This window comes from Leucoraja erinacea, chromosome 3 (genome assembly GCF_028641065.1).
Source record: "Leucoraja erinacea ecotype New England chromosome 3, Leri_hhj_1, whole genome shotgun sequence".
NCBI lineage: Eukaryota > Metazoa > Chordata > Chondrichthyes > Rajiformes > Rajidae > Leucoraja > Leucoraja erinaceus.
Window position 1 is genome coordinate 29798916 of NC_073379.1, and position 15879 is coordinate 29814794.

The following is a 15879-nucleotide window of genomic DNA, read 5'->3' on the forward strand; positions in this document are numbered from 1 at the left end:
ATATCAACTTGTCCTGGACCAGTCATATAAAAGTCATGTCCAAGAAAGCACACCAACGCCTCTACTTCCTTTGAAATCTTAGGATGTTTGGCTTGTCCCCAACAACTCTCACCAACTTTTACAGATGCGCCGTATAAAGCATTTTATCAGGATGAATCACGGCACTGTTTGGGAACAGCTCCATTCATGACCACAAAAAATTGTAGAGAATTGTGGACGCAGCCCAGACCATCACGCAAACAGCCTCGATTCCATTGTCTCCATCTACAGATCACGCTGCCTTGGCAAAGTCACCAGCACAATCAAGGGCGAAACTCATGCTAGACACTCCCTCTTCTTCCCTCTCCCATCAGGTAAGAGGTACAGAAGTATGAAAGTGCATACCTCAAGATTCAGGACCTGTTTATACCCAGTAGTTATCAGGCAACTGAACCATCTATCACCAACTAGAGAGTAATCCTGACATACCATCTACCTCATTGGAGACCTTGGACTTTACCTTGCACTAAACGTTATTCCCTTTATCCTGTAACTGTACACTGTGGATGACTTGATTGTAATCAGGTGTAGTCTTTCAACTGACTGGTTAGCATGTAACACAAAAGTTTTTTTCACTGTACCTCGGTACACGTGACAATAAACTAGTACAACAGTTTGCATTGGTACGACATTCTAAACATATCAAATGTAAGCGGGTACTTCACTGGAGCACAACCAAACTGACTCGGTCAACAAAAAGAACATTAAGACAGACACATAAATATTTGGACAGAAATGGAACTATCCTGAGATACCAAGAGAGAGAGAAAGTGGCAGACAGACAGACAGAGAAATAAAAAAAGGATGAGGTAGGGAGACTGAGGGAGTGAATTTCATATCTTTAGGGCTCAGGCAGTTGAAGCTTCATTCAATTTAAGATAGAAAATATGTTAATCATATATATCATAGAAATTTACAATGCATGAGGCTTTTTTGGCCCATTGTATCCATTGGTCAAAAATGAACTGAAGTTAATATCACTTCCCAACTTTAAGATGGATAGGAATGTCAGTATGGTTTAACTTACAGCTTTTTTTCTGTCAGGGTACCAGCTGACATCTGCGGAATGCTATGACCTGCGTAGTGAGCGTGTGGTATCTGACCAATACTGTCATTATTATCCTGAAAACATAAAGCCAAAGCCCAAGTTGCAGGAGTGCAACATGGACCCCTGTCCTGCCAGGTCAGTACAACCCACAATACATTACCACACCAAATGTTCACACTGGCACTTGCAACAATAGGCCAGTTCTCCCCCAGTGTCTGATGTGTTTCCGTGCAACTCTCAACTCACAAATAAACTTTCCAGAGTCTACAGAGATAAAAGAACGAGCCAAAGATAGCAAATCCTTTCCTGTTTTTGCTGGTACACTTGTAACAGATTAACGTTTCAGTGGGATTTGATTTCATCATTTCTTTCCTTTATTGATTTTTTGGGTAGAATAATGTAATTTAATAATGTTGGCAGAACAAACAATAGTTTAGTAAAAGATATCTCCAAGTCAGGTCCACTCCAGGCTAGGATCTCTGCTGCAAGAATTTAAAACATTGTGAAGTAACAAGGGTGCTTTATTGGGGCTGGCTATTTGACACTCAGATACACAATCGGCTCCTGATCTGCAGCAATGTGGCCTTCTCCATTCTCCACACCAGTGTTGCCAGAACTGACGGTTCACGGAGGTGGTTTGTTATTGAACAAGAGCTGGAAAGGTTCTGCAAAATTCTTTTTAAAGGCAGGCTTCCCATACCCACAATCTGCTGAAGTAAATTAGATTTTTCAATCGGGGACACGCAATAGAATGGGTGCCAAATTCTTTTGCAGAGTGAATAACATATCAATATATTTTCATCAGGAGAATGGGTTTGTTAAGGACATGAAATTTAAATAAAATTCTCCTCGCATTTCGGAACTGCTCAGCACATAATTTATGACTCCAGAACGATGTTTCTGATCACTATTATGCAAAAGTAACATATAACATATGCAAAAGAGTCTGAAGTGTTTAGACTGAAACATCACCCATCCCTTCTCTCCAGAGATGTTCCAGAGTTACTCCAGCATTTTATATCTTCAACATTTTATGTCTATGTCCACTCTACCTCTCCTTCCCTTCTTCCATTCCTCTCTCCTCTTTCACCACTCCCCTCCAGCATTTGCAGTTCTTTCCTATGCAAAAGTAACATATTAGTTTTCATAGATCCCATTACTTCTCGACCTTCTTATCCCTCTTTTCTCTCCTCCCTTCTGCTATTCATTTGTTTTTTTGCAGACTATCTCCCCGTCTCTCTCCTCACAACTGCCTACATCCCTCACCATTTTTCCACTCTGCTATGAATTTCCCCTTTAACTTCTCCCCATCTTTCTACAACTTTTGGCCTTCCCTCCCCTTTACTCTCTCCGACCCGACCTTTTTCTATGCTCTCCCACCCTTCCACTAACTCTTAATCTTACCTCCCTAACCAACTCTCCTCCAGTCCCCCGCTCTTCTCCCGATCAATCCCCGTAATCCCACATCTCACTGTACTCTTCTCCAAACACTCTCTATGGCCCTCCCTTGTGTCTCCTCCCCTCGCACTCACCCCTACCCTTCATTCTCACCCCTTCCTCCTCACATGCTTTGCCCTCTCCCTCAGTATTTCACTGCTCCCTGAGCCTTACCCCTCCTATTCCACTCATTCTCACCATCCTCTTCCTCACTGTCATCACTTCTCCCACACTCGGCCACAACACTTTACCCACTTCCGTCGCTTCACCGCGCTGGATTGCCTCGTCAGCCTCTTACTCCTCTCCCACTCACCATCCCAATTTCTCAACTCCCCACTCTACCTCGCCTTCCCTTCTTCCATTCCCCTCTCCTCTTTCCACACTCCCCTCCACCATTCCCCTTCCCCCCCTTTCCTCTCCCTTAACACCCACCCCTCACCATCTTCTCTTCACCTCTTCTTCCTGTTATCACTTCACCATTGCCCCCTTCCACCTTGATTCTTCCCCTCTCTCCTTCCCTCTCCCTCTCCCCCTAACCCATTCTCCACCATCCATCTCTGCTGCTCCCCACATCTTTTTCACTTCCTCTCCACCTCTTAACTCTTGCCTCCTTCCTCCTTCTTCTGCTCCTTCCCTCTCTCCCCAGGGCCATTGATTGGGAATGAGGGAGAATAGGTGACAGAGAAATGAATGAGGGAATAGGAGCAGTGGGAATGTTCTGAAAACTGCCATGGACTTGTTGGCGAATGTCCTCCCTCTATGTCATAAGGAAATGTCCTCCCTCTACGTCAATCGGTATGAAGGAACTGCAGATGCTGATTTAAACCGAAGATAGACACAAAATGCTGGAGTAACTCAGCGGGACTGGCAGCATCTCTGGAGAGGTGACGTTTCAGGACAAGACCCTTCAATCTGAAGTTTATGTCACCCATTCCTTCTCTCCAGAGATGCTGCCTGTCCCACTGAGTTACTCCAACATTGGGTATTCTAATCTTGTCCTTTGGGATGTATGGAGAGGACTATTAATGGTAAAAAGGCATGTGTTTCTCAATCTCTGAGCAAGAACTCCGAAGGGAAACAAGACAATCTTTATTTCTCCAGTTCCATCCATCTGTAATTGTTTTTATCTCTATAAACGGAACTCATTACAAATTGTGGAAGTTACATTGTATGGAGAGAATCACTCAATGGAAGTTGGACAGTGAGCAGCGACGGTACTGGTAGCAGCAGGCAAGTTCAAGGGGAAACGTTTATTTTTAAGATAATTTTTAATGCTGTTAGATAGTTTGCATTTTCATAAATTAAATATATGTTTTTGCTTGTGAATATTATTAATGCATTCTTGGACGTGTTAGTGATTCTCACTTTCTATTTTTTTTTCCAAGTGTTTTCCTTTGTTCCCTTTCAGTTCACATTAGTCTATTGAAGAGAAAATTCCCTGATAAATATGAGATTATTACAAGAAACAATTGTGCCCATTATTGTTTGATGGGCATTGAAGGCTGAGAGAGTGTAAGCATTTGGCAACAAAGTTGAGAAATGTTCCATCTGTGCATAAGAGCAGATCTGCAGCACAGGAACAGGACCTGTCTCTCAAACATCTTTTATTATACAATTTGATCACAGCTATTTTGTATCTTAATTCCATTTACCAGCAGCAGGCTAGAATATGATGAGACTCAAAAAATCCTTTCTTCATTATATAATGTCAACAGCCTTTCAGCTTCCAGTAAACTCATTCATCCAAATGAATGGTGGCACAATGGCATAGGGGTAGAGCCTTACAGCACCAGAGACCCCAGTTTGATCCTGACCATAGGTGCTTGTCTGTACGGAGTTTGTACAACTCCCCAAGACCTGCCTGGATTTTCTCTGAGATCTTCGGTTTCCTCCCACGCTCCAAAGACGTACAGATTTGTAGGTTAATTGGCTTGGTATAAATGTAAATTGTCCCTAGGGTGTGTAGGATAATGTTAGTGTATTGGGATCGCTAGTCGGTGCGGACTTGGTGGGCTGAAGGGCCTGTTTCCACTCTTTATCTTTAAAACTAATAACTAAAAACAAAGACCAAACCTAAAGAACATACCAATCAGAGTTGCAATGTTGTCAGCTGCAACAGGAGCCTCTATGCACAGAAACTCCAGAAGGCAAAGTCTTACAGAGATTATCATTTCTAATGTGTGGATTGGGAAAAACAGATACAATTATATACATTTGTGCTTCCCTCTTCTCATTTCATTTCATTAATTTCTTCAATATAAGCAGGGATGATCATTGGTACCCACACAACTGTTTAGTGTGGGCATCCAAATGTGGATTCTATACCATGGCCACATGTCCTCCTCAAGCTAGGCATCTGTTCCACATGCTCTGCTCTTTTCTCATTCCTTGGCATCCCTCAATTTTGTTTCTTTACAGCATCAACCCAATTTATTTTTAAATACTCCTATTGAATCTGCTTCTATTTCTCTGTTGGGCACCTTAATCCAAAATCCTTATAAATCTGAAATTAAAACATATTTTTTACATAAATTTACATAAACACAATTTGTTGGGGCGGAACGGTGGCGCAGCAGTAGAGTTGCTGCCTCACAGCGCCAGACACCCGGGTTCGATCCCAACTACAGGTGCTTGGCTGTATGGGCTTCGTAGGTTCTCTCCGTGACCTGCGTGTGTTTTTCCGGCTTTCCTCCCACACTCCAGGGATGTACAGGTTTGTAGTTTAATTGGTTTGGCATAATTGTAAACTGGCCGTAGTGCTAATGTGTGGGGATTGCCGATGGGCGTAGACCTGGTGGGCCGAAGGGTTTGTTTCTATGCTGTATCTCTAAACTAAACCAAACTAATCTATCAGACGCCATCTGTAGACAGAGAAGCAGCATGATATTTCAAGTACAGGTTCATTTGTCACTATAAATGTGTCATATTAAAATGACAAACTGCCAAACAATTTAAGTCTGTCCCCTCTGGTTATCAATACTCCAGACATTGGAAACAATTTTCCTCATTCTGTACCTAAATGATCTTGTACTTCCCTTCTACACATCTCCTGAACCGGCCGCCCAAAGGAAACAACCTAATTTTCTCCCGTCTCTCCACATAACTCAAGTCCCTCCTCCCTGGTGTCACCTCCTCGGCACCCTGTCTAGGGTGTACACAATCTTCCCTGTGTGTACAATACCAAGGATTGTTCACAGGTCTCCTGCCAGGCCTAACTCTTATCCATACGTTCAGCATAACTTACTGCTGTGGATCTGCCTTATTAGTAGCTTTGTTAACTTGTCCTAACAGCATCAATGATTTGTACACAAAAGTCCCAAGATACAATACAACCTAAATGTACCAGTTAGGTGATATTGCATCTGCCATGTTCTTGCCCATTCTTCTGTGCATGTCTTGGAGTCACAGAGTGATTCAGCATAGGTAGGAGCACTTTGGCTGAACTTGTCCTTGGCAACTAAGTTGCCTAACCAAGCTGCCCATACTGTGCGTAGCTCATAGCACTTGTCTAAGTTTATGTCAGTGGTTCCATGGAAGTGGTGGGACAAGGGTGAGGAAGGCATTTAGGATACTTGCCTTCATCAGTCTGAGTACTGAGTACATGAGTAGGGATATCATGTAACAACTGTATAAGACATCAGTACGACCACATTTGGAATAATGTGGATAGTTCTTGTCACCCTGATATTGGAAGGATGTCATTAAACTAAATTCAAGGGAATGTTGTCGGATCTGGAGGGTTTCAGTTATAAGGGAGCAAGAGCTGGGCAGGCTGGGTCCCCATACGTGATAGGAGGCTGAGGGCTGACCTTATAAAAAGTATACAAAGTTATAAGAAGTTACAAATAAAGTAAATAGCCACAACCTCTTCCCTAGTGTACGGGAGTCTAAAGTTAGATGGCATAGGTTTAAGTTGAGAGGAAAAAGATTTATAAAGTACTCAAAGAGCAACCTTTTTTAACCCAGATTGGTGTGTACATGTAGGAGCTGCCAAAGGAAGTGGTGGGGTTGGGTGAAATTACATTTATTGTCTAGTTATGTTTAGTTTAGAGATACAATGTGGAAACAGGCCCTTCAGGCCATCGAGTCTGTTCACAAGCTCGATCCTACACACTAGGGACAATTTACAAAAGCCAACTAATCTACATATTTTTGACATTACAAAATCTTGTGTAATAGAAAATAATGTTACAAAAGATGGTTGGGTGGCTAGAGGTTTTCATACTCACAATAACAAAGTTAATTTTTAAGAAGGATTTTCAAATACAAAGGACCTTTTAATAACCATCAGTATCTTTGTTACTGCAAACTAAAAATACTAAAAGCTGTATGTTCCATTGTTTAATAGGGTATCATTGCAATTGATTGTCAATTTCACTGGCCTTCTGCAGCGAAACTGACAGAATCTCTTCTTAACAGAGTCTGGTGTTTGATTACTGCAGGGAGTTACACGAAAACAGCTTTGTTTTTCCTAGACTACTTTATTTTCCACAAGATGGCTTTTTTTTCTGCTTATCAAGTTCCAAATAACTTTTAAGTGGTTCTCTTATTTCTGATCAAATTCATATGAAAAACCAATTTGGCACATGTAATACAAATAGTACTCCTCTGACATCAGTCTGAAGAAAGGTCTCGACCCAAACAGTCACCTTTTCCTTTTCTCCAGAAATGCTGCCTGTCCCGCTGAGTTACTCCAGCATTTTGTGTCTATCTTCGATTTGAACCAGCAACTGTAGTTCCTTCCTACACATACAAATAGTGTTCTCTGATTCATCAATCACATTAAATCCAATTAGCTTTATGGAAACGCGCGTTAAAGTAGACTACATGTACATCACTTTGGCCCACCATCTCTATTTTTCCTTTGATGAGGCTCCAACTTTCTCCATCTTTAAGGCTGTTCATGTTGGGGGTTATTTTACAGTATGGCTAATAGCAGTGTCAACTCATGATGGACATGTTATGGAGTCCTACAGAATGGAAACGGGCCACTCAGCCCCTCATATCCATGCCAAACTGTAGGCATCCATCCATTTTAATTCCATCTTTCAACACTTGGGCCATAGCCTTCTTTGCCTAAGCAATTCAATTGCACATCCAGATATGTATTAAATGTTGTCAACAAATCAGTTCTAGCACTCCCTCAGACAGGGTATTCACTCTCTGGGTGAAAGAGGTACCCTTTTGATCCCCTCTTATCCCTTAGCCTGAATCTATGTCCTCTATTTTTATCCATCCCTGAGATGGGGGATAGTTTTCTGCAGTCCACTGCACATTCTTATGTGGCTTCGTTCACTCATGTGTCAGACGATGTATGGCTGTTGGCTTCTGTCGTTGTCCAACATATTGACAGAATTGGTCTCCCGACGCGTGGAGCAATCTCAGCGCAGGATGGCTCTGCTTGTAGGGAATTATAGACCTTCTCCCTAAGGAGCAATGTAATTAGAAACTAAATGGTTCTGCTTAATCCCCTACAAACCTGCATGACTTTGGAGTATGGCAGGAAACTGGAGCACCCGGAGAAAACCCACGTGGTCACAGGTAGAATCCGTGCAGTGAGCACCCGTAGTCAAGATCGAACCTGGGGCTCTGGCACAGTAAGGCAGCAACCCTACCACTGCGCCACTGTGCCGCCTGAATCTCAGGTTATTGACTCAGAGGATATTACAAGGGCCTTGACAGCACTCCAGCCACAGGCAAGGTCCTACTGGACTGAAGAGTAGCCAATGTTACAATATTTGTTTTGTGTTGTAGACAATGGGGAAGGCTCTAAGGAATGTAGCTGGATATAGATCAATTGCAGATATAGGTAGAAAAAAGGCAGATGGAGTTCAATACAGGCAAGTGTGAGATGTTACTTTTTGGAAGGTCAAATGAAAAGTATACATTTAATGGCAGGATTTTTAGTGGCATTGATGTCCTGAGGTATTTTATGGTCAAGGTTTATATCTAGTGATAAAGAAGGTACAGGTTATTCTTGTGTCCGTCAATCAGGGCATTGAGTATAACAGTTAGGAAGTTATATTGCAGTTTTATAAATCTGGCATCATGACATTAATAAAAGAGATTTTATTAATCTGGCACCATGTTCGACTTAGACATCATAGTCTGAAGGGCATGTTCCCGTGCTGTCCTCTTCAATAATCCCAAGGGTTGTATCAACTACTTTCAAAGATTTGTCTGCATCTACACCTATGCCCCTCTGTTGGTGCACACCTTTTATAGCAGTGCCATTTAGTCTGTTGTCCTAATATTTCTTATAAAATGTATCACTTTGCACTTTGCTTCTACTTTGATTATTATATGTGTGTTATATTGTAATCTTCATTTGCGTGTTATATTGTGACCAACCTATATTCAGACACATGCTATTGTTATTCCCAACAGTGATGGCTACAAACAGATCTTTCCCTTTGACCACTTCCACCCACTTCCTCGGTATGTAACCCTCGATATGACACTGACGTTGTTGGTAAGCCAACTCCAGACTGAAAGAGAGGATGCGAGTGACTGAGAGAAAAAATGAAGATGACAGATTGTGTGTGAGAGAGTGAATGGGTAAATGGATGAAGAATAGATAATAGTTTAGCATCAATGGAATTAATTGATCTTTCATTGAAACTCTTGGTTATTTGAACAAACAAAACTTCATAAAAATGTAAGAGCCAGGTCTTTGGAACCAGATTTCCCTTTAGAGTTTTTACCTCTTGTCAGTGTCAGTGAATGAGTTAATGACTGACCAAATTCTTGTGTACCTATTGTCTAGGAACAACACAATGAGGTTATCTCATGAAAAACCCTTGCATTATGGAATCCCCAAACAAGCAGTGTTGTTACAGTGGTGCAAACAAATAACACCAAAGCACTGAGCCATTGAGGCCATTGACAAATTGAAGGAATGGGTCATGCAGCATTGCACACAGTGGGCTGTTCTTCTTTTCATGACGCTGTGTGATTGTTGATGATTTGGGGCACGATTTGCACCAATTGTAAACATGATTAACACTGCACTTCTTTCAGCATCGGTCTGCGGCTTTAGTTACCACAACTTGCTCCTAATTCTATTTCCCCTTTTCCCATCAGCTGATACATGATGGTGCTCCCAGATCTCTAAAGCCTTGCAATGTTTGCGACAATATGTCTCGGGGCTGTCTTGCTGTTGTCTGTCACTTAGTTCACTTGCTCTTTTGTCTCTGAGGCTTTGCAAATACTCTAATGATAATTATATTGAAAGGACAATGTACATTACATTTCTGCCAACATTCAACTTACCTTGAGGTAAAACCTTTTCAGAAAATGTGTCCACTGTTAATAACCACCGGTTATAATTTTTATGAGCTGGTGCATTAATATTCATCTGACTCTCCTCCTAACTGTTCCCAGCTTTTTCCACATTCCAAATTCTATGCACCTATTCTCAGCAGTTTGTACATCTCTTTATTGCCCTTCTGCTCCTGACAGTGCAACTCCATAAACACCTAAGTGGAAGGCTTCTGCCAGTCTAGACATTGTATTTCAGCAATCCTCACAGCCCTCAGGGACTTCCACTTTCTTTGCTATTATTCGCAATTTATCCCCAGAGTTCAATCACATGTCGAACCGGACTGGCAACAATTCTTGTCCCAGTGTCACTATGGTTTATATCATAGAGGGCGAGATCGGCTTCATCTTTGGGTTGGATCTGGAATGGGTCTCCAAAGGTCTTGCAGATACAGCTAAAAGGGGACAAGACGGAGGGAGGCAGAGACTATTAGATTGATTGGCACGGGTGTCAGAGATTATGGGGAGAAGGCATGAGCATTGGGTTAGCAGGGAGAAATAGATCAGCCATGATTGAACGGTAGAGTAGACTTGATGGGCCAAATGGCCTAATTGTGCTCCTATCACTTATGATCTTATGAGAAAGGGGAAGAGGGGAGTGAGATTAAACAGCAGGAGAGTGACAGGAAAGGTTAACCAAGCATCGGGGAAACTACTGGAAAGAGCCTCCAGTGAATTTGAAGACTTTTATTTTTGTGCAGAAACCCAATGTTCCTGTTGTTTATGAGAGTAAATATCAGCAGTTAGCCCGAGGATAGCCATCAGGTTCCAACCCTGTTTCCATACTGTAAGGCTCAATGATTCTATTAGCTTTCCAAATTAGATTTCCAGTTTTCTGCAATTTACAGGAATCTTGCTAATTGTTTTTCCAAAGTTAGATGAGAAGTAATGTTCTGCTCTGGAACCAGCTTCCAGCACATAAAAAGATAATAAGGCAAGAACAGGAATGTTAGGAATGTGCAATAGGTCATTCAACATCTTGGAGAAAACAAGTCAAATGCTTTTGGTTTGAGGCTGTTCCAGACCTTTGGTTCTAGATCTCGGTGAAAGATTGTATCCAATACATTACCCTATTTCCCCAGCTATGCGTTTGTGGTGATTTATGGGTTGCTTAAAATTTTCTTTCTTTTTATCTTCTGGAATGAAATCCTGTAATTGTTTTAAAAACTCTAATATCAAAGTACTTTATTCACAAACCACGAAATGCTATGATGTCTCCAGTTGAGGGAAATAAGTTGTGCCGCTTGTATTCTGCAACATTACGACTGTTACTGTATACTAGGAAACGCTTGTTGTTCTGTGTTGGCAGGTGGGAAAGTAGCCCTTGGACTGCCTGCTCAAGCTCATGTGGAGGAGGTGCCCAGCTCCGCACTGTCTCCTGTGTTGAGGAAGATATCAATGGACAAATCACCAATGCCGAGGAGTGGAAGTGCATGTACATACAGAAATTTCCCGTCATGCAACCCTGTAACCTCTTTGATTGTCCAAAATGGTTGTCGCAGGAATGGTCTCCTGTAAGGAACTTTCAATCTTGGGTTGTATTGTCTGAAGGTCTTCCAGGATTCCTATAAGTGTAGTCAGCAACAAAAGTAAATACGACACAACTTCATGGTCACTTTTATTAATTGTTCATTGTTTGGGATCTGAGCATCGTGGACAAGGCCAGCATTTAGTGCTCTTGCTCTAATTGTCCTTGAAAATTGTCCTGAAAATAGTGAAGGTGCTTAAGACACAGATTTAGCAGTGGACAAACAGCGATCGATTTCCATGTCAGGCAGTGTATGACTTCCATGTCAGACAGTGTGTGAGGGCAGCTGGCAGATTCCCTTTTGTCTGTTGCTCATTTCCATTGTGGTAGAGCTTGGAGCTTCACAGATGATGTCAGAATAGCCATGATGGTGGAGGAGGCAGATGGGGTGGTTCATGTGGCTGGATGCATTTGGAAAACCAATGTCATTTTTAGACAGGTGGTTTGAAGGAATGCATCTTTATTATATCAAGATTATTTTCATGGTTTGTTTTTAATTTATTCATTCATCCATGAGACATGGACATCACTAACCGATCCAGCATGTGCATAATTCGATGTAGAAGCAGATAGATATGTTTGTGAAGATATGTAAATAATTAATAGGTTATTATATCTTTAGATGATTGTGTTAAGGGTGAGTGTCCCTCTCCTGAAAATAGTTTTTCATGCAGAGCAGCATTTCACCAAGTGGCTACTCTCCATGTCATATCTGTGCAGCGGGTGTTATTGGAACCGTACTGACTGAGAATATTCTCATTGCAGTGAATTGGCAAAGTTAATATTGGAAATTCAGTAAATTTCACATATCTTTAATTTGTAAGTTTGATATGTGCAGACTGAACTGTCCTAATGGGCACTCCTGCTCTTCTCGTCTCATCCATTATTATTTGTTTATAGGGATTTATGCACAAACAGCCTCATTAATCAACAATTTAGAACCATAACATTTTATAGGCATATTGCCCAGCATTTATATTAATGGGTTTTCTTTTTGATAGCAGTATTTAGAATGATGATCAGAATCGACCAATATGCTGTGTTATTCTTTGTTACCTTGATTTTACTTAATTTATTTGATTCACTTCCTTGGCTACCAATTTTTTTTTTCTGCATCAGATATTTGAGCTCTGAGTTCTTGTGTGTTGACAGTTTGTCCCTTTCTAGTGTACAGTGACATGTGGACAAGGCCTCAGATATCGGGTGGTCCTGTGTATCGATCACAGAGGACTGCACGCTGGTGGCTGCAACCCCAAGACAAAACCTCATGTCAAAGAGGAATGCACAGTCATGGTTCCATGTTATAAACCCAAAGGTAAGCAGGGCCATTTTGTCCTCAATAATGTTCACTAATGCTTTGGTCAAATTCCTTCCAATATTACTTTAACAACAGCTTCAGTAGTTCTTTAAAAGCACATTAATGTTTTCATTGACATTGTTAGTGGAGGAAATATTCTATGGAGAAGTACTGTACCCCTACAATAATATACAGCTCAATTTCTAGAGGAGTGTTTAAGGTGAAGGGGAAAATACTTAATAGGAATCTGGGGGTAACTCTTTCACACAAAGGGTGGTGGGTGTAGGAACAACCTGCCACAGGAGATAGTTGAGGCTGGGACTATCCGAACATTTGAGACAGGTCCATGGATAGGCAGGTTTGGAGGGATATGGACCAAATGCGGGCAGGTTGGACTAGTGTAGCTGGGACATGTTGGCCAGTGTCTGCAAGTTGGGCCGAAGGGCCTGTTTCCACACTGTATCACTCTAAGACTCTAGGAGTGGATTGGATTCATCATTGAGCTAGTCATCAGTCTAATCAGAGTTTCTCCTATGTAAATAAGAGTTCACTGTAATTTCCTCAAAGATCTGCTGGCAAAATGATTCTTAGCCATGGTTCATCCACAAAATCTAGTCTACAAATTCTGGACTGTTGCAGATGTCTCGGTTTTCTCTTTGGAAGGCATTTTAGATCTGTCAAAATAAAAGTTGCTAGTTGTAACAATTATTGGTGTACACACAGCAAGTTTAACTGAGACAGTTCATAATGTAAAATATATCAAATGTAGTTTGACATCAAGCCATATCAAGGTTGAAGAGAAAGGAGAGGTACCACAGAGGCAGTTGAATGGATGGCCTCAGTGAGAACTATAACACAGATATGGACATGTTAATTCTTGCATGGGTGATTTTTAATTACCTTAGCTAGATCTCCTCAAAGTCCATCATCTCTAACAAGTGGCAGACTGCCTCATAAACAGAAGCGTTTCAAGGGTCCACGTGTATCTGTGATTCAGGCCATGGTTCATTTGTATTGTACAGATCCATTCCTGAAAAATTGAGAATATAGTACAACAAAAAGGACAATGACTATTGGACTTGTCCCTTGGACCTACCTCAGTCTTTTTGCACCTTTGCCAAAAGGGTATTATTGGAAATCTCTACATTTTTATGTGTTCTATGTCATTCATGACTAAAGGACAAAGACTGATCTCTGCAATCTGTTACAGGTCAAAGTGAGATTACTTCCCTACCTAGTTGCCCAAAAAATTGTTTAAGTAGGACAGGCCCATAATCAGTGCTGTGTTAACATTCAGGTCAAAGTGCAGTTTGTGCCCTATCTGACCATGAATAAAGTGTGGCCATGAATAAAGCTTCTCAGGTGAAGGTGTGCCTACCCATTCTCTAGCCAAAGTACAGCCAGATGTTTCTCTAACACAAGGACAAAGGGAGGTCAGTGCCTACTGTGACTTAAGATCGAAGTGTGAAAATCAGAAAAGAAACTTCAGCTGCTGGAATTTTTTTTTTAAAGCAGGAGATATTGTAGGGTAGTGGAAAACAGATACCCAAAGAAAACACATGTGCCCAGTGAGAAATGTGCAAACTCACCCAGCCACGAATCAAGGTCAGGACTGAACTCAGGTCTTTGGCGTTGTGAAGCAGCTGCTCGACAAGCTGAATCACTGCGCCACTTGTTTGTTCAGTAAAGTATGCTGTGTCTCTCTATGATCACAGATCTCAAATTGGTCCATGCCTTTTGAATGTATGTCATGGAACAGGGTGACGGGGATTGGCAAACAGGAAATTGGAAGAACAGCACCTCATGTTTTGCTTGGGTAACCTACACCCCAACAGTATGAACATTGAATTCTCCAATTTCAAGTAATACCCTCCCCCCACCCAGTGCTCACACGTTTATTCCGATCTACCCATACCCCTGTCTATGACTTTACTTTTAACTACACTTCTTCTTTCATTATGTGACATCCTTATATCCCATTTACGCCTCGAGCCTTTGTCACTCTCTCCACCTACCACCAACCTCTCACCTACAGTGCATGCAGAAAGCATTCAGACCCCTTCACTTTTTCCACATTTTGTTACATTACAGCCTTATTTTAAAATGGATTAAATTCATTTTTTATCATCAATCTACACACAATGCACCAGAATGAAGAAACGAAAACAGGTGTTTAGAAATTTTTGCAAAGTAATGAAAAAGAAATAACTGAAATATCACATTTACGTAAGTATTCGGGCCCTTTGCTATGATATTCAAAATTGAGCTTAGGTTCATCTTGTTCCATTGATGATCCTTGCAATGTTTCTACAACTTGATTGGAGTCCACCAGTGGTAAATTAAATTGATTGGACATGATTTGGACAGGCACACACCTGCCTATATAAGGTTCCACAGTGGACAGAGCAAAAACCAAGCCATGAAGACGAAGGAATTGTCTGTAGACCTCCGAGACAGGATTGTGTCAAGACACAGATCTGGCGAAGGGTATTAAACAATTACTGCAGCATTGCAGGTCCCAAAGAGCACAATGGCCTCCGTCATTCTTAAATGGAAGAACTTTGGAACCACCAGGACTTTTCATAAAGCTGGCCGCCCGGCCAAACTGAGCAATCGGGGGAGAAGGGCCTTGGTCAGGGAGGTAACCAAGAACCCGATGGTTACACTGACAGAGCCCCAGAGTTCCTCTGCGGAGATGGGAGAACCTTCCAGAAGGACAACTATATCTGTAGCACTCCACCAATCAGGCCTTTATGGGAGAGTGGCCAGAGGGAAGCCACTCCTCAATAAAAGACACAGGACAGCCCGATTTGAGTTTGCCAAAAGGCACCTAAAGGACTCTCAACCATGAGAAACAAGATTCTCTGGTCTAATGAAACCAAGATTTAACTTTTTGGCCTGAATGTCAAGCGTCACGTCTGGAGGAAACCAGGCAACGCTCATCACCTGGCCAATACCATACCTACTGTGAAGCATGGTGGTGGCAGCATCATGCTGGAGGGATGTTCAGCAGCAGGAATTGGGAGACTAATCAGGATCGAGGGAAAGATGAACGGACCAAGTACAGAGAGATCCTTGATGAAAACCTGCTCCAGAGCGTTCTGGACCTCAGACTGGGGCGGAGGTTCACCTTCCAACAGGACAATGACACTAAGCACACAGCCAAGACAATGCAGGAGTGGCTTCGTGACAAGTCTGTGAATGTCCTTG

At 41.8% G+C, this 15879-nt stretch overlaps 1 protein-coding gene across 2 annotated transcripts in view; it reads left to right on the forward strand.

Moving 5' to 3' along the window:
- LOC129695430 (ADAMTS-like protein 1) overlaps nucleotides 1-15879 on the forward strand; it is a 368144-nt gene that overhangs the window by 310563 nt on the left and 41702 nt on the right. For both annotated transcript variants that reach the window (XM_055632373.1, XM_055632374.1), the window contains exons 10-13: nucleotides 1084-1222; nucleotides 8912-8962; nucleotides 11154-11358; nucleotides 12540-12687. In XM_055632373.1, the coding sequence (XP_055488348.1) occupies nucleotides 1084-1222; nucleotides 8912-8962; nucleotides 11154-11358; nucleotides 12540-12687 (543 nt within the window). The remainder of the gene's footprint in view (nucleotides 1-1083; nucleotides 1223-8911; nucleotides 8963-11153; nucleotides 11359-12539; nucleotides 12688-15879) is intronic.